We start from the raw sequence: 24,049 nt of genomic DNA, 5'->3' as shown, positions 1-24,049 counted from the left end.
AAAAAAGTTACCAGATGATTTTCTATCAAAGAAAATTTGTTTCAATGTCAAAAAGGAGTGAAAAATGCTTTGATCAAAATTATATGAGTGGCATTTGCTATGAAATGCTAGTTTATGGCTGCCTTGGAAGGAAAGGTGATTATAGAGGACAGATAGGTGTCTCATCCTTGTTGACTTTCAAGTTCGTCCAGATTATTTTATTTGGATTCAAATTTGATTTCCGTAGGAGTTTTTTTTTTTTTTTTTTTAACAAAATTCCCTCTGAAGACTTATCTTCACCTTTCAGGATTTGGCCACTACTGGAAGGGCCTTTTCTCTCCTTGCCTACAGGGAAGTAAAAGCAGTGTGTACAGCTTCCATTAGCTGACAGAGCTGCCAAAAGCTGTTCCAGAGTTTTTGTTGCCAAGCAAACGACATGTTGTTCCTCCATGTGCATCTTGCTTTGTAAAATGTATTCATGAAAACATTCATAGGTTGTCTGCTGTAAACTTGCAGAAAAACAATGAAGAACCCTGCTGTTTGAAGGGGTTTCTGTGCTTACTGAGACCTGCCAGTAAAAGGCAATTACCAATCAGATGTTTTCTTTCTTGGAATGCCGTTTATTTTTCATTAGAATCCAGGAGCTATGCTTCTTAGTAGCTGTCATGGTTTAACCCCAGCTGAGAACTCAGCAACACACAGCTGCTTGCTCACTTGCCCCTTTCCCAGTGGGATGGGGAGGAGAATCGGGAAAAAGGTAAAACCTGTGGGTTGAGATGAGAACAGTTTAATAATTAAAATAACGTGTAATACAATACTAATAATAACAGCAATGAAAAGGAAAATAAGAGAGAGAGAGAGAGAAAACAAAACAATAAACCCAAGTGATGCACAGTGCAATTGCTCACCATCCACTGGCCGATACCCAGCCTGGCCCCGAGAAGCAAAACAGCCCCTTTCAGCTAACCCCCCCCCCAGTTTATTGCGTGCTGTGGAATGGAATATCCCCAAAAAGCTTTGTCAGAGAACCCTGTATAGAAGGGAGAATGTGTTGAAGTGCATTTCCTGGGTGGAAGGAAGGTGTTCACTTTGCCTTTCACAGAGGACATTACTGGCTCAGATTCTGGATGGCCACAGGACAGTTGGTCTTCGCAGCAGTTCATGCCAGGGTGAGTCAGCAAGCTTGCCCAGCAGCTGATGCTCCAGCCCTGGCAGGCAGCAGGCAGAGACAGGCTAAAGCATTGCCACTGGAGAAGGCAGAGCTACTGTCAGAGTACATGGTCAAAGGTGACCTTACCCATGAGACATGGTTTCTCTTGGTCCTCCAAGCCTCTTAGGTGTCCAGGAGATCTGTCAGGCAGCAGAAATCCAGCTGATTTCTTAGTTGTGTTAAAATTGGAGCAGGCATGAGTATGAACTATGTGCTGGTGAATGCTTAGCTCTAGGTTTACAGCTGTTGATACTTTGGATTTTATTTTAAATATCAGTAACCTCACCCAGAGCACTGAGTGACTGCTTTTAGGACATAGTTTTTAAAGGTGAAATTGGTCTGTTGGTCTGTGTGCATTAAATGACTGAAGGGATTATCCTGGTAAGCGTAGTTTTGGAAGCAATTACCTACTAGTCTAGTTCAAGGAAGTAAACAGATACTGTTTGGCCAACAAGGTGTTTTGATAAGGCTAGTGTAGCAAGAAGTCATACTGCACATTTTCTTAAGCATAAGGGTAACAGACAAAATATTACTTGTTTTCTCCTTTCTGACATATGACCAAAGTCAAAGAATAAACAAGATTGGCACTGGAAGCAAATGCATCAATGACTGCAGTATTTGGCAGAGTATTTTATGCTAGATGTGCAGATAACCAGAACTGTACTTTAAACAGCAAATACGAGCAAACAAAAAAAGGAGCATCCAGCTCGAAGTGTGGTCTAATTTCATCATCATGCAACATGCTGAGCAGCAATTGCATGAGGGATGGTCTTTTGTGTTCAGTCATGTACCCAGGAATAACATGTAGGATTGCAGTACTATTTTCAAGGTAAGATTACAAAGAAAAGAAAAACATGACTGATTGATCAAATTATGGCAAAATTCCAAAGCCCATTATAGAGCAAAGAATTGATATTCTGGCCTTAAACAGCACTAGTGAACAGAACATGCAATCAGTAATTGAATCAGTCTTTGGAAAGAAGAATAACGTGTTATATGTAACCAGCAGGAAAATAAATTAACTCCTTGCTGTCTGACACAAAGTCGATGGTTACTGAAAATGTTTTTTTGTTTTTTTTTTTTAAAGCCCAAAATAATTGCATTGCAATAACAGGAATATATTTTGTTTGGAATACATGAAAGTGCTAACTCAGTAGGAAATGCCTGGGGTTTTCTCTATTGACAGAAAAGGTCTTCCAGGATGCTTGTGAAATAGTGCCAGGGATTGTTTGAGCCTCATGTATTTTTTTCTTTCTTTGGTTTTGGGGGTTGGTTTTCTTTGGTTAACTGAGATATATTAGTGACAAGATCAAATTTTATAGAAAGAGAAAACAAAACTGGCTTATTGCTTCCTTGACTTCATTAATGAGCTAAAAGTTGATAATGTGCGTATATTTAATCAACACTAATTATAATTAAGAAGTGCTTCTGTACCATCCTGAGATACAACAGAGCATGAGACAGCCCCAAATTTCATCTAGAGACACAACTCAGCCATCGATGGATTAAAAAGCCATTTATCTGCAGCTCATTCGATTAGCAGGGCCTTCTTCAGTTACCAGCATTTTTTTCTTTCTTTTTTTTTTCTTTCCTCATTATTGAAAAATTCTTGATTTCACCTTTTCCATTTTTTAGCCAGCATTGCAACTGTCAGTCTTGGAGAGGGTTAAAAGACTTGTCATGAAATTCAGGTCACAGTTTGATTCATTAACAGCTACGGGCGACTAATCTTCTTAGGATGGGAGTGTTTGCAAATTGGCTTGAAGAGGCAAATCCGTGTCCTGCCAGACCCCGATTACCCTGTCTGGGCATGAGTTGACATACGCGCTCTACCACATATCTAGCAAAGAAAAGACAAAAAGTTTAGAGGTGCATCCCCTCCATCACATGGTGAATCACTGGCTTTGGAGAGGTGCTGTTGCCTGCCCGATGGTGACGCTCTCTGTGCTTTGTGTCTGCTCAAGTCCACAGGAGCGCAGGTGCAGGTCGCAGGGGACATGCTGCCAAACTCGACAGAGCGCGCAGTGACTATCTCAGGCACTCCTGATGCCATTATCCAGTGCGTGAAACAAATATGCGTGGTTATGCTGGAGGTAAGTGAGCACTTGGCGTGTCACCTCTCACACGCAAAGATGCTCAAACTCATTATTACTGTTTAATTGCCCTGGGTTCCCCAGCGCTGCTGACTGCCCTTCCCATAGCAGGGATTTCAAGAGGACTCTGTTAGACTGTGCCCTTCCTGCTGTTTGAGAGTAGGGTTTAGCAAACAAAGACCAGGGCTGCCAAACAACAACCCGTGTCCAGCATGGAGCTGCAGGCCATTCTAAGAGAAAGACATAATTATTCTGATGCAGAACAGGGCAAACACCAACTAGGTCTAGTTTTAAATAGAAATATTTCTGACTAGTGTAATTTAGGGGTTTTTGCTTCCTTTGGTCAAGTCATTGCATAAAGCCAGGAGATTTCATTTTGACTGCAGTTTTTTAGCAATTAGATTAAATGATACAAAATTAATTTATATAAAAATCTGGGCATTTTAATCCTTGCTAAAAACGCCCATAATTTCGTGCAAGTACGAAAGTACATTTCTCAACTGATTAAGTTGAATAGAAGTTAAAAAAAAAAATCAGCAAATCAAAATTGACTATTTTGACCTAGTAACCATAATTTTTGAGAAGGAACTTGAAACATCTCGGCTTTTTCACACTTTCTGCTGGAAAATTATCTGTGAGGTTTTTGTTTGGGTTGGGTTTTTACCTAAATCTAGTCAAGGGCTGTCTCATGATGATCTCTGATTCCATACTGTTCTGTTACTCTTAAAAGAGGGGAGAAACAGTGGAGTGTTTGAGACAGCACTACAGCTATTGACTGTTCAGAAGTATGCAATGCATCAAAATGACATGCAGCCTTTGCATCAAAATGTCATACAGCCTAATGCAAATAAAAGCACAAAACCTAATAAATCCTTGGTGTTTTACTGGGGAAAAGTGACTCTTGCTTCAGTTTTCATTAAACTAGTGTGATGAAGGATATAAAAATGCAAGAGAGCAGAAAGGTAATATTAAGAAATAATTTTGGTTTGTTAGACATGGAGTATGTGATGGCAATAGTTATCAGCTTTGTGAATACAGGGTGTAGTCTGTTGTCCAAGTTTCTTCCTAAAGGAAATGAGAGAAGCCACTTCTCAAAAGCAGAGAGACACAATCCTTTTTTCCGACAGGTAGAGCCATTTGTTAAATAACCATTTTCGACATAAGAAATACCTTATTTTAGCATTAGGCAAATCACAGGCAGCTGTAGTTGTAGCTAGTGCACTGAAATCAGGGCACCATTCTGCTAGGTATTGCAGAGACAGCTTGAAGCCTTTTTTACACACATGTGCTCCTGCTTTATTTATGAGGAGGAAGTTAGCATCGGTCAGGGGTTTTCCCTTTGGGTCCTTGTCTTGGGCTACAGGGAAAAAACTCTTTTTCATGCATTACAAAGACCATGGTTAATGCTTCTGCTGAGGCCAGGAGTGTTTCTCTCCAACCTTCCAGCTCAGTCATATGAAAGGCAGGATGAGGCTGGTCATTTACAGTTGAACAGCTGACTTAATTGAATTGGTAAAACAGGAAACCTTGATATGTAGCAGTGTAGAAAAGATCGATAAGAAGGAGATGTGCTCTGTGTTAACTAAGGAAGAGCACAGACCAGGCTCTTCCAGAACATTGACAAAGTTCAAATTGTGCCCATGTTTCCTAAAATGCCTTGACATGCTTAATGAAGCATCATAGCTTCATCCGATGGTGGCAGTAAAGAAGCCACGATGTAATGAATGCCAGCATTGCCTGTTTCAGCTGTGCAGTTGGGACCTTAGCTTTTCCCCTCGAAGCCTGGACAACCAGCTTCTGGGTTGCTTTTGGGCTGATGGGGCGGAGGGCAGGGTTGGGGGGGCTGGGCTGGGTTAGCTGCATGCCTGTTGTCTGAGGTGACCAAGATAAGGAGTGACTTTTTTAATACGAGCTCTTTTTCATTCTGCATTTTGATCGCTTTGTGTTTCTGTCTGCAGTCCCCACCCAAAGGTGCCACCATCCCCTACCGTCCCAAACCTGCCTCTGCACCTATCATTTTTGCAGGTGGCCAGGTAAGAGCAGACACCATTTTGGCTTCAGCTGGAAACCACACCGTCTTGGCCCAACCTCAGCCAGCGCCTGTTAGTTTTCAACTTTTACTCTTTTTTGCCTGGTATAGTATTGATGTGCTTTGTCTACTCTGTGTGCTTGCAGTTTGCAGGAAAGGAGAACACTGCACTGCAAACTTGACACAAAATTGTGATGACTGGTATTTTACCAAGATTTAAAATTAGCTTCTCTAATTAAGAAAAGTTTGGCCTTCTTTGAATTGAGATGTGTCCAAATCAGACGCTCCCTGAGTAGGACTAAACTGCTTCTTGTAGGGGTTCTTTTTTTCACCCTTAATTTGCACCTCCACTAACAGTATAAGCAATTTTGCCAATTTTCAGAGATGATCAAACAGCATGATACCTCTGCTCATGAAAGGCATATTTTTTCTCTCAGAGTTTTCATATTTTTCAGGACCAAGTAATGCATTTTACAGTAAAAAATTACCCACACATAATTTGTGCTGCTTATAGTCCCCCAGGTAGCAGTGGGGTTCTGAGGTGACATGAACTACATACATGCAAGTGTAGACCTTCCCAATCACAGTGTGCAACAGCCTGATTGATAACACAAGAACAGCATTCCTGTTTCTTTTTTATATAACGAAGTTTTGCTGATTCACCCTGCATCTTAAGCTATATCAGTCAGGGTAAGGAAGCTCCTGCACATCTCAGGCATATGCCAAAGCACCATTGCTTCTGGCAGACTCTTGTAATGAGCTTCCTCTGAATTTTTCCTTGGAGTTTTATCTCCTACTCTGTAATTATATGTTGTGATGTATATCTAGATTTTTGTAATCTGGATGTAGTAGCTTTCGGTACCTGGTGTTCAAGCCTACCACTCTTAGTTGTTTCCAAAATGAGCAATCTGTCTCCTTAGTGACCAAAGTTGAATTGAAATGTAAAATAATCTGCCAGAAATTGATTTATGACTGAAAGTTCAGAATAATTCACTCCATATCTATGTTTACACTGCAGTGCTTTCCTTTAAGGAATATGTGTGTATATATGCAGCAGCCCATGTTACCAGTATTTTAATTGCCACTACCTTCAAAGACTATCTCTGTACATGATTACTCAAAAGTATTGAAACTGTTTGGTAGAGTGCTCTGAGCAGTTTGTATAAATAATGAAAAGTGTCCTATTTTAAGGTGTAGTAGCTCTTGTCATCTTCAGTTCGATCAGTTAAAACAGTGTTCTCACTTTTCTAACACAACCTTCTTGATGTGGGAAAGAGTGTAAGAGACAGACACTTCCTGTATGCTTTGAATTTTTGTGTGCTCTGACTGAGCACGCTGTTTAAGAAAATGCTTAAGGTGTTTTTGGACATCGGTATGGAAGGACACTTTAACCAGGTTTCGTAAGTGGAAATTGATACTGAAAATAGAATTTTATCAGCAGTGTTAATTCCATCCAACCTTTTAGTTCTCTTCTAAAGTGCATCATGGCTATCTTGAAAGGGTTGGGGTTTTTTAATGCTTGCGTGTCAAGTAACACTAGCAGATTTCTAGTTTTCCTTAACAATTTGGGCTGCTTCTGTTTGAAGTATTGTTTTTAATTCTCTTGTGCTTCTTTGATACTGTTATTGCATGGCAGAACTAAAAGGAAGCTGAACACTGTCCTGCCTTGCTCTGCCCCTTACCAGTATTTAGCATATGCAGTGCTTAAAGAAAAAAAAAATAAATCCAACACTCTTGCCTGATGGAAACAAATGGGAAATTTCTACCCACTGTGCTACATTGCTGTTTAGATGAGTACTCACAGGGTACAGCGTTGCTTTACGTCTCATAGCAGTTTTATGGTTTAAATTGAGGAAGATTTGTAGACCAGGTCATTCCTGCTGTTACGAATGTCAGTACATCAGTGGGAAAGTTGCCCTTGGCATTGATGGAAGCAGACCTGTAGCTCATGTCCTTAGTGAAACGTTTCAGTACAGATGTCTCAGTAGCCTCTACCAGGCTACTTGTACTTAATATGCCTCAGCCACAGAAGGGCACAGTTCCTCTGCCAAGGGGTAAAACAGTCCAAGATGATAATTTTTCTCAACCTAAATCAATCAAATGACCTTTTGGGAGCCTGAGAAATTAAGAGCTGCTTTTGTCCTTTTTTTAACTGGGAAAGAAAATTCAAAATTCATTTTGTCCATTCTGCTTTTATGGTTTTCATTGACAACCAAATAAAAGCTAGTCTGAGCTCTGAATGTTCATTATTTTTGTTATTTCTCCAGTTTGTTTGCTTCCTTCTATGCTTACATGGAAGGGAGAGGAATGATGAGGAAAGGAGTGCCTATTAGGTTCACGAGTGATTTTTTTGAGGTGGCTTCTTGCTGGTTTGCAGACCACTGCTTGAGAAGCACCCGTGATATAGAACCATAGAATCATAAGATGGTTTGGGTTGGAAGGGACCTTAAAGCTCATCTAGTTCCAACCCCTCTGCCATGGGCAGGGACACCTTCCACTAGACCAGATTGCTCAAAGCCCCGTCCAACCTGGCCTTGAGCACTGCCAGGGATGGGGCATCCACATCTGGGCAGATGTGGATGGGCAGAGATGTCAAAGATGTTCTCTCAGCTGGGTTTGAAGGCAGGATCAGAAAGGACACTTGTGATCCAGCAAAGAGGCTCAGAGACCAAAGCATGGTTTCCAAACCCGCTGTTTGCTCATGGACCTAAGCCCTGCCCAGCACCATTTCCAGCTATAACCTCCCTGAGGCTGCTCCTGTGCTTGGCTTCACACGGAGCCTCCACTCAGCAAAGCAGCGTAACGTCTCCTTAAGGTTGTCCTCATTTGGTAAAACACTTAAAGACACGCTTTGCTTGCTTGAATGCGTGCTTGCTTAAGACCCACTGACAGGAGCGATCACCTGTTTGGGTGGACTGGAATCTTTTTCTGTCATGTATGTTTGCCCATTAGCATCCCTTTGCACCCAGTCACACACACTTCCGCCTGAAAACTGCTTATGTGCATAATGTTTGCAGGATTGCGGCCTTGCTTTATAACTAATTTAAAAACTAAATGAAATGTTTCTTCTCCAGAAGGGAAATTCTGCTGCAGAAATGTGCATCAAGCAGTTGAGGCATTAAAGTTTTAATATCTGAACTCCATTAAATGAATTGTTTTATCATTTGCAAGGATTCATTACTTTCTAAGAGGCCTTTTGTCAAATAAACACTTTGCAAACTAAGCTAATCAGCTCTGTTCCTATTTATAATTCTCCCACTACAAATATTTATACGTTATAATTTGTCCTTCTGCTTTCCTGCCTGTCTAAGCACAAGCACATTAAAAATTTTCTGACATGCCATTCCTTTCAGAAAAGCCCTACAGGATATAATTGAAAATTACAAACTCGCTATAGTTGTTCTGTTGTAGGCTATTACAGAGAGTTGAACTGAGCCAGCAGGAGAGGCAAAGGGCTGTGCTAACTGGTGCCAGGCATGACAGCAACTATACCCCGTGCACTGCTCTTGTGCAGAGAGGCTGGATTTGGAGAGAGGATGTTTGGCTTCTTGTGGGAGATAAGACTACCACTCTTGGGGTCTCCATCATGCTCCTATCTCCAAAGAGGCATGCTGGCCCCGTGCACAGGCACTGCAGGACAGGCTGCCATCCAACACATGTGCTCACTGTGGGATACACCGGGACACATGTTTGCTGGCACTTAGCATCTATGGCTGTGCTAGCCAGGTGAGGTAGCTCAGAGCCAGCTGGCATGTATCCCTGCACACAGCGGTCAGGAGCTGGATGGCAGGGCAAGGCATCCCTCAGGCAGGTCTGCCCCATCCTCGCTGCCCCCCTTGCTGCTTCAGCATCAGCATCTCCCTGCATGCATTGGTGGCACTGGGTGACTGGGGCAGCAAGGAGGGGAAGTGGCCACCTCCGTGCTCCTCAATCCCTGCAGTATCCCCAGCTCTGCTTCTGGCAGACAGAGCTGGAGGTGAGAAAGGTCCTGAGAATTAAGGTCATCTTGCAGCAGCACTTGGCAATCCCCTGCTTGCAAGGGATGTGCAGGCAGCGTGACAGAGACCTTTCTGTAGTGCCAAGTGTCATCAAGCAGCACAAGACAATTAAGATTCAGTCAGCACTGGAAGTGAAGTGGGTGGTATTTGCCTGGGGAGCCAGGAGGAGCTTTTCTGATGAGAACAGGAGCGCTGCTTGTCACTCCTGACTGACCCGTGTCTTAACTCTGCTTGTTGTTTTCAGGCGTTCACGATTCAGGGGCAGTATGCCATCCCTCATCCAGACGTGAGTCCAGCACATGTAAATTACTCCCTTTTTGTTCCTCTCCCTCTTATTTGTTCTGGGCAACATTTGCTTTCTACAGTTAGCAATAAAGACATGGCCTAAGGACACCTTTCCTGAATGACACACTGTATAGCAAAGTGTTAGCTCAGCTGCATCTCTTACCTTGTGTAATAATTGGTAGAAAGTAAAATGGCCCAGGAACAAATGACAGATATCTTGGTCTTTTCTGCATGTGATATATTTGAGTTCTTTTAATATGTAATTCTACAGTTATTAGTTAATATTAACAATAGCCATTACATGTAATAACAGTAGAGATGTCATTTATAACCAGTTTGGGTTTTATTTTTCTCTACAGTAGATTAGAATGAATGATTAAACTTTTTTTTTCAATATAATTTTAATTAATCCAGTTTTAGAACATGTAAGATGGTTTCTCTGCTCTGAAATAATTCCATTTGATTGGTTAGTTCTAATTTCCCATCCTGCCCTGCAGTTGACCAAGCTTCACCAGTTGGCTATGCAGCATCCCCCCTTTACTCCCCTTGGGCAGACCACCCCTGGTTTCCCTGGTACGTACCCATGACCCCCTGGGGATGTCCTTCTTCTTAACAGCTTTGTTTCCCGTGGTCATTACATCATTTTAATAATAAATGTGGTCAATGACCAGCGATCCTTCTGTTTTTACACATTAATCTCTCTTCTTCCCTCCCGTACCTCTTTTACAGTTCCTTTCATCATTACTAAAACGTGCTTTGTTTGTTACATTTATTAATCAAAGCCGCTTCATTTGTGCCATTGGCTAAAAGCCCTGAGTTTCTTTTCTTCAGTCCTTGTTAAAGTTATTATGGACCATACAGTATGTACCAGTTGATCCTAAGTGAAGTACTTGAGTAGGCATCTTGACAAGTTTCCAGTTTGGTAACATGGTTCAGAAAGAAGCAAACAAAAGAAACCAGTATGTAATTGTGGTGCAGGAATACTGATTAAAGAAATTATGGCACGCTGAAACTCATTTCCTTGTAGAGCCAAATATCTTAAGTGCATCCGTAATCATCCCTGCTGGCAGAAGTGCCTACTAGATATGCAGATATAGCTACAAATGCAATGGAAATTTAGTTAAATTAAGGACTGCAAATTTGGTCCATACTTATTAAAGCTGAAGCTGAATTCTTGATTCAGGAGTGAGAAGTCTGTTAACCCTGCACTAAATCTTTTTTACTGTACTTTGCTACATACATGCTTGGCATCTAAATCTTCACAAAACAGAAGTGCATATGTACTGGTACATGCTTTGTATGGCAAATAACATTTTATCGCATACATCGGATTCTGTGAGCAACTTCATTGTTTTATATTTTTAATGTCAAACAAGCAAATGCAACCCTTAATTCAATGTAAATATAAGTAAAATGTGAGTCCCTTTTTTGCAAGAGTACTTCTTTCCCATCTTTGCTGGTTGGAAATTAGTATTTTGGGTATGTCTTTACAGATAATAATGATGATGATAACAATAATAATAACAATACACTCCAAAAAAAAAGAGAAAATTAGACAAGGAGACATCCAAAATAACATCCAAAATACACTTTCGTTTCTTCATGATGTATGGGATAAAATACCTACAAGTAATACTAAATTGCCTTTCCTGGCTTTATATTTTCCATATTCTTGTCATTAACATGCTGCTCCTTAATCTTTTCCTGGTTATATTTGTGAGATTTACGTTTCTGTAACGTTATCATGTGTTAGAGCAGTAATTCCATTTTTCCTGAGCACTTTCCATTTGTCCACCCAATTTACAAACAAATGTATGCAGCTTAGAGTATTTTGTACATTTCCCTTTAAAAATTCCCCGTCCCAACATTTCTTCAGCAACTAATCCCACATATAATTTCCAAATTTTCCTAGGTTAATTTCCTCATCCTTTGTTTATTATTTTTTCTTTTTCATATCTGTATTTTGTTCTGTTAATTGTTCATTTGACTTTCATTTTTGGTATTCTGGAACTCCTGGTAGACAGGTGCAGTTTCAGCCATCCATGAGTTTAACAATCAATGCGTTTACAACAAGCTTCAGAGACTGTTTTTAGGGGAAACCCTTCATTTTCTAGAAGCTTTTTATGACCCTGTGGAATCTCATGTGACATTTGTTGCTTTGGTGGGTTAAAGGTTAATTAAAATAAGACTCATTTAAAATTAGTGCAGCCCTCTGACTTTTGCATCTCTTGCTTTTCTGTTTCACTAGCAGTTCTCTGTTTTTCTTTGCTTCTCTCTTCTTTTTTTCTCCCCTTCTTTCTGTATGTTTCCTCCTTTAAAATGTCATTTGTTGTGTCTTGCCCTCCTTGCAAACTGGCGTAACATTTTCCCTCTGTCCCCTGAATAGGACTGGATGCCACTACTCCAACCAGTTCCCATGAACTTACTATTCCCAATGATGTAAGTGGACCAATAGTCAGTATCGCTTTCTCTTCTCTCGCTCCTCTGCCACCGGAAGGGGAAACCTCTCATCTTTGGCTGATTATTATGGTCCCCAGAATACACTGTACAGCATTTAGTCTGTTGGGGAGGGGATATTAGGGGTCAGTGAAATGCTGGACAGGGCAGCAGTAGTGACTATCCCATGTCATGTTAGGTCTGCAGCGCTGCTGGTTTAGTTCTATGCTGGTGCTTACTGGCTTTGCTAAAGCCTGTCTGCCCCTGCTTACAGTAGTCTTAGATGAGTTATCAGAATCCATCTCTCAGGTGGAACTAACACGGGTGGTCTCAGCAGGAGGGCTAAGAGGGTGGAGAAACATGCAGCCCCCTGTGCTGTGCGTTGGGCTGGAGTCCTCCGTGCCAAGGGGTGCAGAGCCTGCACCACAACAGCTTGTGCCGTGACAGTCTCTGCTGCACCCTGCGCTTATCTGAGACGGCATTTTTCCTGAGAAAAAAAGCTTATTCAGTTATAGAAATGTGCAGTGTAAGGGGTTTGTTTGAAAAACAAGGGCTAAAAACATTCCTGCTCCAGCAACTCTGACTGGCTGTGATCGACAGACCCAGTGTCCATGAGCAAAATATGGTGCTGAATCTTAAAACAGCTACTCAAAATGCCTAAGTGATGCGCTGCGTGTCATATAAAAATACCTCTCTGTTTTATTCACTTTCATTGCGGGCGGGTGGGGGTGGTGTGTGTTCAGTTTTCATTACAAATGAGTCAATTGGAAAATGGAAGATTTCCCCTCCAGTAAAAAAAGCTTCCAAGCATGAACAGGATCACAAATAGCAATTATATTACTTAAGAGACTTACAATATTGTGTAAGCCCTATTAAACTCAGTGGCAATGATTTACAGTAAGAAAAAGACACAGAATAGCAGAAAAGCAAAGGTGTGAGTGCTGTGATTTCAGAAAGGTTGTTACTTAAAAGGTGCCTTGCTGATTTATCAGTACCTGCTTTACAACCCAATTTACTGTATGTTGAGAATTTTATGGGAACACCCTATTTATCCTTACAGTGCAAGTTTTTTAATCTCACTTTCAGGAAGATGTTGTTCTTGCCATCAGTGATATAAATCCAAGGTCACTCTTCTGACTTCGCTTCTTTTAGAGTTTATAGCAGAGAAAGAGAGGGAGAAAGCTGGCCTTGTGTCCTGTAGTGTAGTAGAAAATTAAAAACCCCATCAGTTTCTCATCCAGGAGGTGTGAAATGGCCTGGCTCAGCATCTGTAAAGCAAACACACATCCAAGCGTTGTTTCTAATAGAAGATTTTTCTGGCTGTGCAGTGCGTGTCTTGCAGTTGTTGCTAAAGGAGCAAAACCAAAGCCAAAATGGTGTTTGGTGTAGAAACAGCCTGCAGGGGCTCTACAGGTGGTGAAAGGGAGTTCTGATGTTTGTATGGTGTCAAGGGTGCATTAAATGACCGGAAGGGCTTTAGGTCTGCCTGCATGCACTGTGTACGTGTGTGTGTGCGCCCAGTGCTGCAGTGCCGGCTTAGAGGGGAGAAAGGGCCCTCATCTCCCGTTGGGCATCAGGGATGGCTTGGGAATTTTGCAGGGGGAAAAACAACTTCCCTGTGCAACTCCCCATGGCATCCATTCTGCCTCATAGGCTGTCGTTGGGCTGCAGCAGCAAGAGGATACAGTCCCTGGGGTCTCCCAGCGTAACCATGCATACTGGTGTCCTGCGGCCCCATCACTGCTGCAGCAGGGCTGCTCTCCGGGTAGCCAAAAATGAGGAGATGAGGGAGACAGAGGGACATGATGCAGAGAGGAAGCCGAGTAAGGAGGTGCCAGCTCCCGTGTTTCGTGTGTGCCCTGCCAGTCAGATGCTGTGCATAGAGGGAGGTCAGGGCAGAAGAAGCAACAGCAGTTGTGCAGCAAAGCCTGCACGGGTAGTTTCACTTCTCTTTCCTGATAAGCTTCTCCTAGTCCCACAGGCAGTCAGTGTGGCATGGTGATTATTTGTCTGGTTGAAGGTAAAGGAAGCTGCAGGCCCTGGCGTGGAGCTGTGGTGCAGCCCCATGGCTGCATATGGGCAATCCTCTGTCTGCCCTGACTCCAGAGATCTCCTGTGCTGCACTAAGTCCCCTGGTTTTCTTACTGTATGTGCTTATGTGTGCAAAAGTCCAGCATGAAGAAGAACATGAGACTTGCGAATGTCGACATGCTCTGCAGCTACCAGAGATGTCAGATATATATACATGTGCTACGCTTATATTTTAAAACCAAGCTGGTGATAAGCACATAAAGCCAAAGCCTCAGTAAGAATCTGATGGAGCAAAAGCAGATATAAAGACAATAAGGAGCTCAGACTTTAGCCTACTCTACAGGAAGTAGATATTAATAGCCATGTACAATTTGCATAGCTTCGTATTAAATTAAATTTTCCTTACTCTCTGTGTCACTAAAGGCAGTGACAGATTTTTTTTGTTCTGTTATTAGTAATTCCCATAACAACATCATCTTGCTGTCTTCATACAGTATGCTGACAATCACAAGTAATCTGTTGCACAATAACAAAGAGATGCTGGAGAACAAAAAATGCATTTTACAGAAAGTTATTTTCCACATGCTAAAAGCCAAGGCTTCCTCTCCAAATAATGTGTTCAGAAGATCTGCCTTTCTAGGTTTTCTCATAACTTCCGGGTGTCTCTAAAAAGATAACAGAATGTTTCTCCAGGTCCCTCTCAGAAGTCACTTTGATCTTTATCTAGTATCTCTTTTTCCTCATCAACACCTTTTATAAGGGTATTTAGTTGCCTTTCTTTCCTTGCTGGGATCTTGTCTGGCCTGCTGCTGCTGCCTAGGTTACACAATCTTAAGTGCGTTTCACAGAAATCCCAGAATAAAATGGCATTAAGAGTGGCAGGTCCTTACGGGAACAGAAAGGATGGTGTCCCTGGGTGTAGCTGATTGGGCACAGATGACAGATGTCTTAAGGCATCATGATGCAGTCCCCCAAATGCCCATTGAGAATAAATGAACAAACCAATAATGAAAAAAGTCGGTTTCATTAAAAATTATTCTCAAGGTGGGACGGATCACAGTACACCTTTATAGAATCATAGAATGGTTTGGGTTGGAAAGGACGTTAAGATCATCTAGTTCCAACCCCCTGCCATGGGCAGGGACACCTTCCACTAGAGCATGAAGACAGAGATACCAGCTGCTGCTCAGGTTGTCTGTAAGCCTTAGGTGGGAATTTGGGATACCAGTGGAAACTTTGTTTTATACCTCACACTGCTTCTCTCTTTTTTTTTGTAAGCATGCACTACTGCCACAGTCAGAGACAGAGTGTTAAAATATATATGAATATACATACACATATTCTGTTTGTGTGTTTTTATGTACATATGTGCATATTTTATATATTATACATATATATATTTATAGTATATGTATTATACTAGAGTGCATATTAGGCTTGGTGTAGTTACAGTAGGTTTGGCTCCTGTCTTACATGGGACAGCTTTATCACTTGTTTTCTGGACAATTTTGTCTTGATTTATTCTGTGTGTGAGAGTGAGGCTCACTGTATGTTGAGCAAGCAGGTGAGCATCAAAAGTAATGCAGCACCTGAAGTCCTTGAAAACAACTCTATGTTTATTGCTCTCCACATTCACTAACTCTATCTACTTGGAGCTTGGAAAAGCAGCGAATCCATATCTGAAACGTGGAGCATTGCATGCAAGGTAGCAACTTTCAAAGTCTGGGGAAGCTTGCTTTTGTGGTGAGGGACTTTTGTGGGACTGAATTACACATAGCCTGCCGAATCATGTGAAATAGCCAGCTACAAAACAACGGCAGGGAACGGGGGGCAGCTGGCAGCATTAGAAAGGGCAGTCTTGAAGAGATATGTGTTTGGATGCATGTATTCTGCATGAGCCGTGTGTCGTGGCTTGCAGAGCGTGTTCAAGCAGCCCATTGTCACAGCACCAAAGGATGACTTTGGAGAGCTTCAGACTGAAGGTTACCAAACCTCTCTCCCAGAAGCTTGCATCACCAATATCCTCGAATGGTGTGGGCTGAATCCTCACTACCTAACTCAGAGTCAGCCAGGAGATTGCACATTCTTTGTACTGCCGCATCTGGGTTACAAGCCTCATTGGAAGACCCCCAGCACGTACAAGTGGCAGCCTCCAGAGTGACCTGGCAAGTGCCTTCTCCACATGGGCTCTGGGCACTCTGCTCTGCTGCTTCACCCTCACTACCTACGGACTGTGGAGGCCACTGGGGTGTGGGAAGCAGATGCACAAGGCTCCTTGTGCTGCCAACATCTAGCGTATGCAGGCACACTCGTGTGCGCACAAGGACAGGCTAGGGGCTTGCTGGCAAAGCTCACATAGCTCCTCTGCACTGACGTGTGCAGTCTCATACTAAGACAGGTCCTTGGGATAAGGACAGGGAGTTCCAGTCCTCCTGCTTGAACAGGACAGGAAATCCTCTGTGTGTTTCCTGAAACTCCATTTTTCTCCCTCGTGGGTGCTCCTCTTGTGCTTGGTCTCTGTTTCAGCTACCTGAGTACCTGCTTTGGCTTTCTGCTTGTTCTTGAGCATGAAGCAAGGATTACACTGGGGGAAAGGGGTTCTTCTTGTGGTATTTGGACAATGTGAGTCTGTTTCTGGCAAGATACTCCAAGTGCTACAGTACCAGAAAGGTTGATATGTCAGGGCCTGAAGCAGCGGGAAGGGTGGGAGGGGAAGGCAGTCTTTGCATCTTGTCACATTCTTCTGCCAAACCGGCAATATCGTCCCTGTGTCAACAGACCTGTAGAGCCAAGTGTCCATTTTCTACCCATTCTGGCCATCGCTGACCTTCTCAGCACCCACCCTTCCTTAACACAAATCACCCTCCTCACCCTTACGTAAGCCAAAACAACTCAGCCTCAGCTGATGGCTTGGTGCCCACTCGCTCTTGTTCCCTGTGCTGGAGGAGCAACACCCTGGCACAGCTGTCACGCTCCCTTACCCCATCTGAAGTTATGTGTGCTGCTAAACACTTCTTCAAGCTCTTGCACACAGCTTCCAAAAACCTGTGACTCCACCAAAAGCATTTAAACAACCTTTAAAACTCTGTTAATTGAAGATAACACCAAAGGAATTTTACCATAATAATTGAGGGGATGTAGGGACACGCACATGCAACTCAGGCTCAATTTTATTCCCAAAATAGGAGTTTTGGTAAGTTTCTCTAAAGGAACGCAGAATGAAGTCAGTCTCTTCCTATGGCTGCTTCTGCCTGCAGTTACAGAGCTGTAAATCCCACTGATTTTAATAGCACAGTACTTGGCCAAGCGAGGACCACATGTGCCCAGGGATGTCTGTCCAGGAATAGCAGTGTGCCGGGACAGTGCAGAGCTGCATGGCAGCAGCTTTGGATGCTCAGCCTGACTTCCAGCTGCAGCTCTTGGCTTGCTGCTGCCACTGGCGAGTCAGGCTGGGATGTGTTTTGTATTTGTCAGCACCATGGCACGCTGTCATTGTCTGCCACAGAACATAGCAAAATAGCCCGATATTGAGTTGATAACCATGTAGCGGCGAAACTTGATGTAAGGACATATAACCATAGACCCAATAGACTGCGTTAGTTATTCCTCCCAAACAGCACAGCAAAAATCTTTTGTTTTCATACTGAGCTTTTCATAACCATGTTGTTATCAATACTACAAATTGCAGTTGAGTGGTTTTTGCTTGTGTCTGTGGCACTAATCTCAGTCTTTGTCCCGCTCCAGTTAATAGGCTGCATTATTGGCAGACAAGGCAGTAAGATAAATGAAATCAGGCAGATGTCAGGAGCGCAGATCAAGATTGCTAATGCCACAGAAGGCTCCGCAGAACGACAAGTTACAATCACAGGATCCCCTGCAAACATCAGCTTAGCACAGTACCTCATTAATGCAAGGTAAGTTTGCTTTGCAAGTGATAATGCTTCTGCGAGATTGCTCTGTCTGCTCTCCAGCAAATGTCTGTCCTGGATAGATCCAGAAAGTTGCTTTGCAGTGTCCATTTTGCATAGTATTACTCAATTCCTAATGATTTGTAAAGCCTGTATCATTAGAAACTGTGTTTGCTGTTGGTTTATTTGGAAAGGAGCTTAATCTGGTGCAATTCTGGGTACATACTGAATGACAAAACCTGAAAAATCTGAATATTCACATTAGCATCCACCTAAAATACGGGCGGATAAATTAAATGAAATGACAATCACAAATTCTTTAGAAGAAAATACTTCTCACAGATCTATTTTACTGTCCTAAATGGCAAATATAGTGAAACAGATTGCAAAACAGATTTAATTTTCTTGCTGGAAATTGCCACTCAGCGTTGATATCGCACTGACATTTGGTTCCTAAAGAGACATGGAATTTATTTTTTCAGAGACAGCATCACAAATTTGTAGAAAGAATTCCCTAATGAGATGGGGTGAGACTATCTACTGCTCCACTTCTCAATGCCAGAATGAATGAAAGCACTGGCTGTTTAGCTAAGCCATTGAGATGGCTTAAGTCTCTATCAGTTTTATATGATTATTTAGAAAATTATTGAAATTGACACCACCTTTACTTGCAATTATCATGAGAATGTGCAATGGATAATATAGTGCTGTCTCATAGAGGTACTTGCAAATGGTAGACTGAGGCAATATATTGTGGGGAGGGGGAGTATCTTTGTATTTTATTGCCCCTTTTTTTTTTTTTTTTTTTCCTATCCCCCCCCTCCCCCCCCCCCAATACTGTGATATGAATCAAGCTTTGTGTTTGACTATGTTTGCTGTTAAGGTAGTAGAAAGTGTGTGATTTATATGGGGGGCTGTAGTCATAGCAGGTCTACAGCTTCCGAAGGTCCAGCCTCCTCTCCAGCCTAGTTCTGTGGTGCACAACTGCGAGCCACTGTAAATGTCTTAACGGAGAAAAAGGATGTTTGTGCAGTTCTGTGTCACAGCAAACAAAAATACTACTTTCTATAATTCAGTTTGAAAGTAGTTTCCTAGGGAAAGCTATATAGAGGGGTGGTGTCGTGAAGCCTAAGATAAGCCGTTTCCAGAACCCTTATACAACCTACAGCTCTTTTGATTTATATTCTTTGTAGCAAATATAAGTCACTTCCGTAAGCCCTGTAATCAAATAAAAATGTGTTCCCTCCTTTAACCCTTAAGGATATGTTCTTCTCTTGGTGTTCAGGGATTCCCCACACATCGAGACGAGAATAGACCCCTTCATTTTTAGTTGCACAAACACCATATGGCATGCATCTGGACCTCAGAAGATAACAATTTAAGATCTTCAAGACAGCTAAAGCATGCAAATAATATAATGCACTTATTAACGGAGTTGCATTGAGCTGCTCACCAGAGACAGAAACTCTAGTGAACAAACCTCTGTTTGACTCACTTTAGAAAAGCCTGTGAACTCTCACACTTCTGTTTATTACTGCTTAATGATTCTTTCGATGGAATGGGATATATATATGAGGTCTTTTAATATACTTTTGCAAAGAAGAAAACTTCTCAGCAGTCATATACCACGGATACTCTATCTATATACCCTGTGAAACCAGAAACAAAATATTTTCTTCCTGTTGAACTTCTAGCTAGAAATCATTTGTTACTATCATCTACAATAAACCATCATATATTATTATGTACCATGTGTTGAAATTGTATTTAGATGAAGTGACTTCATTTGTAAATGAAGACTCTTAAAGTAATGTATAATAAATTAAGCTCTAAGGTACCATAGGACATTAAGGTGGCTTTTTTTATTTTAAGAAGTGACGCTGTTCCAGATTTCTCCTTTCACAAGAGAAATTCCTGCCCAGTTAGGTGCCACCACAGCAGCAGTGCTAGTTCACAGTCACACTGGAGCAAGAACCGAGAAACTTGCAGGCAAGAGGGAGTTCTGCTCTAGCTGGGGTTTAGGTGCTGGGGCAGGTTTCTGAGAGGCAGAGTTGGGCTGCTGCTGCCTGTGCATGCTGGGGGCCAATTTCAGCGTTTGTCAGTCCCAAACCTGCCACAAGTACTGCGCTCTCTTTTAAAGATGCTGGCACGACATAGTGTTGGGGATGAGCTGAGTACAATACCTAGACTGCCCAAGGTATAGTCTGGTATGTGGAAACATGAATTATAACAAATAAAAGCCATATAAGTATTCGGGGTAAGGTGGGTTTTTTTCCTCTCCCCCACAAGATCTGTCATTCTCATGGATTTGGTTTCCAGGGCTAGTATTTCTGCGTAAATCAATGTCTTAAAGCAGCATAGGCTATTAAAAAAATATCTATCCCACTGTATTCCTGAAACATTCTGTGTGTATCTTTAAACTATCCTCCAACCAAAGTTGCCATCTATAGAGTAATTTATCAAATTGTTTAAGATTTTTTTATTGCAATCTGGTGTCAAATATGTACATAATATACTCTAAATTATATATATATATAAATACATTGATACAATATCAAGACAGAGATTTAAATCTTTCTAAAGTATTGTTTTGATTCTGTATTGATTACCCAAGCACTGACCTCTGTATGAGTAGACTGTGTCCTAGCTTGTTTGCAGTAGAAGTGTCTTTTTTCTTGTAAAATCTTCTGTCTCTTAACTGGTCTCCACTGTAGTAACTGGATTTTCATTATCCAATTCCATCTTCTAGCTTTTATTAAGGTTTCCTGTGTAATATTTGACTTTGGACTATAAACGAATTGTAGCCAGCAGCACTTGCTCCTTGTTGAAGAGCAGTTTCCTGAAGATGTTTATTTACTACCATGTTGATGAGGTTCATCCACAGAGCTAACAGGACCACCAAAGCCACCCTCAAGCTTTATTCCTTTCACCAGGTTTGGGTAATGCAGGATGTGCATATATTCATAAAGTGCAGGGCTTCAAAGGGACAGTGTAAAACTGGCACCATGAAATTTTGTATGAAGGCCACCTCATTCACCTTCACATGCAGTTTTGCTCTATCTACAATTGGTTTGGGAAACTGCCCCGTCACAGGACAGCTGATAGCTGACCTGATGTACTCTCCCCTTATGTGTTACCAGCAGTAGCAAATGTGAAGCTGGGCAAATTATTGCTTTAATCTTACTTGTGCAAGTACACCAGAAACGGAGAGTCTGAGTGGCTGCTACCAATACCAGCATATCCTATGGGATCTATTCTCCCTGCTGGTGCAGGTAAAAGCTCAGGCTCAAATACCCCCTGTATCAGAATGGACTTTTTGTTAAATGCAAGGCACACAAATTTGGAGTCACTGAAGCACCGAGTCCTGCATTATCTTTCTATACGCCTCCCTCCCAGAATAACACCAAGTTAGAAGTATAAAAAAATCCAACTGTATAAACTGATTTCATCAAAATGTACACTGTGATACCTCAGTAACTCCTGCACCCTAAGTCAAGGATGTACACTGGGGTTGGATTCACTGATTCAGTGTTCTTGATGTAAATCCCACTGTGCGAGCAGAGTGCAGGTAGCACGGCTAACAGCACAAGGGTGCTCTTCTCTCTGCAAAGAACAACTCTGCTGTGAGGGTTAGAAAAATTATGAGCTGCTCACCCCCAGGGACAGATAAACACCACCAGGTAGGAAAACCCAAACTTTTACCTCTGACAAACGGGTCTGCATTCCATGCATTTGCCCTCATCCCTTCCCAGTCCCTCAGAGAAGATGTGCACTTCCCAACTTCCCAGAAGCAGCTGCCAAGGAGTTAGTACTCCAAGAACCCTCTTTCTTCTGTGGGGAAGAGACGAGTTAGTGCTTAAGCATTTCCCTCTCTCCTCCAAGCACCTCTCCCCAGCTTAGACCTGCTTCAGGTATCCTTTAGACTTAGTGTCAGCAGCAGTGCTTTGGGAAGCTCTAGTGCAGCATCCCCATCCCCTGTATAGCGCTGGTTGATCACGTGCCTCCTTGCCCTTGCACAAAGCAGGCAGCCCTTCTGGTTGTTGCCTTTCTCTGACCATGAACAGAGCAGGGGTTGTTACTCTCAAAACTGCATGTGAGGCTCCTCCAAGCCCCAAGCAGGGTGACCATGCTCTCTTCCCAACCAGCAGCCTGGCTGCAGGGGCTCTCAAAGCCAACTGGGACTAGCACAAACCCTGGGCTGGGGAGCTTCCCTGGGCCTGATGGGGTTTGATAAGGAAGCAGCAGGTCCTCCTGCACACAGGTCCTCTGCACAGCCAGCCGATAGGTCACTGGCACTCTACTCTGGGAGGGAAAAGCTGCTGCAGCCGCTCAGCTCACCTCAGGAGAAAGCCCAGGAGACTGAGAAGTTAGTAACTACTGAAAATAAACCCCAAACTGGGGATAGTCCTATTTATATGCTAGGCTGCCATACCTCCCAGCCAGTCACATGCAAAACACATCCTGAAATCAGTGTTCAGGTTGGTTGCCGACCCAAAAGCCAGTGCACAAGCTGCAACAAACAAGTAGCAAAGGGAGGGTTTATCTAGGCAAACATTTTATCATCTGAAAAAAACCAACGTGTACTTGGAGTTACTGTATTTAATGTCTAAAAATGTATGGAAAAGCCCAAGTATTTGAGCCAAACTGATCTCACCTGCCGATGGGTGATGTTAGACTAAAACGTAGGTGGTTTCATACCTGCATCCTCCCAAGAGCCCATCGCTGCCTTGGGCTCAGAGGTTGGGTCAATCTGAACTTGGTTGTGCTCGCGGGGTCCGTCTGACGATGTGTATGTTGTATCCGTGTAGTAGTACCTTGTCTGTCAGCTGGTAACCTCTTTTATGTTCACTGTAACCGCTGCCACAAGCTCAGAAAGGATTCCACTGCTGTGGAAGCCGGGGTGTTTTCCAGTCTTTCTTTTTACTAATTTCCTTCTGATTAGATTGCATCAGTATTTTGTTGTGATTTAAAGAAAAAAAAAAGTCTGGGGAAAGTACAGACCCAAGTGAACACACTGGCTAATCCGGTTTGCTTTATATGAAAAATGCACATTGACCACCTTTGATTCTCTAAAAAGCAACCAAAACTTCATGCCTTAGATGGAAGCAGCAAATCATTGCTCAGTCTCCTCTCATCCTAGCAAAATGACAAAGGGTTCTATTTACATCCCAAAATTGACAAATTGAACAAATTGCCAAAACCCCCCGCGTCCCCCCTGTCAAAAACACCGTAATTTTGAAAAGCAAAATTCACCCTATCAGTGCTGGGGAGTAAACTCCATAGTTATTTTAAGTTTTCTTTTCAGTTTCGTTTTTTCCATCTTTTTGCCATTTCCCGCATTCCTTAGATTTCTTTTCTCATCTGTAAAACAAACTAGCAACCCCCCCCAACCTCCTTTTTGTTTATTGAAAAAACGTTATAGTCTCAGTAATGTTTTCACCACCGAACCATGAAAAACCCTTTTGTTATTTCTCTTCTTTAACACATAACATGTTCCTCCTTTGACCCTCATTTTCCCTTTTTTTCTCTCTCTTCCCCCTTCTCCCTCCCACTCGTCTGTCCCCCCTCGCCCACCAATCTAATCCTACCCTTACGTGGTTGCTGTCCCTCCATCCCTTCCTCCTCCTCCTCCTCCTCCCGGCCCCCCCACCCTGGCTGGACCCTCCCAACCTGTTTGTTCCTCTTCCTCTCTTCGTTTGCAGCTTAGAGATGGCTAAAGTCAGCACCCAGACCGCTTCCGTCACGACCCCTGTTGACCTCAACATGAACCTCTCTCAGTCTGCCACCCCTACCTCCACCCCCACCTCCATGGCCGTGCTGGCGGCCGCCTCCGCCGTTACCGTCAGTACCCCCCCTCCCCTACCAACTCTGCCAACCACCCACTATGCCGTTCCTGTCTCCAGTCTGCTTGGCATGAAAACTGTCCCACTCCTGGCACTAAATGCCGCGGCCGCCACGGGGGCCACGGGGAGTTTGTCCGCTTACACTGCCAAAATTCCTTCGACGAGCGGGGTTAAGAAATCTGACCGCCAGAAGTTTGCTCCATATTGAAGGGATGAGACACAAATGCAAGCTTTGCC

At 42.7% G+C, this 24,049-nt stretch overlaps 1 protein-coding gene across 9 annotated transcripts in view; it reads left to right on the top strand.

Moving 5' to 3' along the window:
• LOC115606092 (poly(rC)-binding protein 3-like) overlaps positions 1–24,049 on the top strand; it is a 488,875-nt gene that overhangs the window by 452,866 nt on the left and 11,960 nt on the right. For 4 of the 9 annotated variants that reach the window (XM_030481435.1, XM_030481426.2, XM_030481446.1 and 1 more), the window contains 7 exons: positions 3,154–3,282; positions 5,241–5,384; positions 9,554–9,610; positions 10,092–10,167; positions 11,981–12,033; positions 17,806–17,975; positions 23,672–24,042. In XM_030481435.1, coding sequence (XP_030337295.1) covers positions 3,154–3,282; positions 5,241–5,384; positions 9,554–9,610; positions 10,092–10,167; positions 11,981–12,033; positions 17,806–17,975; positions 23,672–24,020 — 978 coding nt within the window. In that variant the 3' untranslated portion in view covers positions 24,021–24,042. Of the gene's footprint in view, positions 1–3,153; positions 3,283–5,240; positions 5,385–9,553; positions 9,611–10,091; positions 10,168–11,980; positions 12,034–17,805; positions 17,976–19,254; positions 19,409–23,671; positions 24,043–24,049 lie in introns of those variants that run through there. The other 5 variants (XM_030481488.2, XM_030481498.1, XM_030481463.2 and 2 more) reach the window with 4 other exon arrangements.

This window comes from Strigops habroptila, chromosome 1 (assembly GCF_004027225.2).
Source record: "Strigops habroptila isolate Jane chromosome 1, bStrHab1.2.pri, whole genome shotgun sequence".
NCBI lineage: Eukaryota > Metazoa > Chordata > Aves > Psittaciformes > Psittacidae > Strigops > Strigops habroptila.
This window is presented reverse-complemented; position numbering and strand designations above follow the sequence as displayed.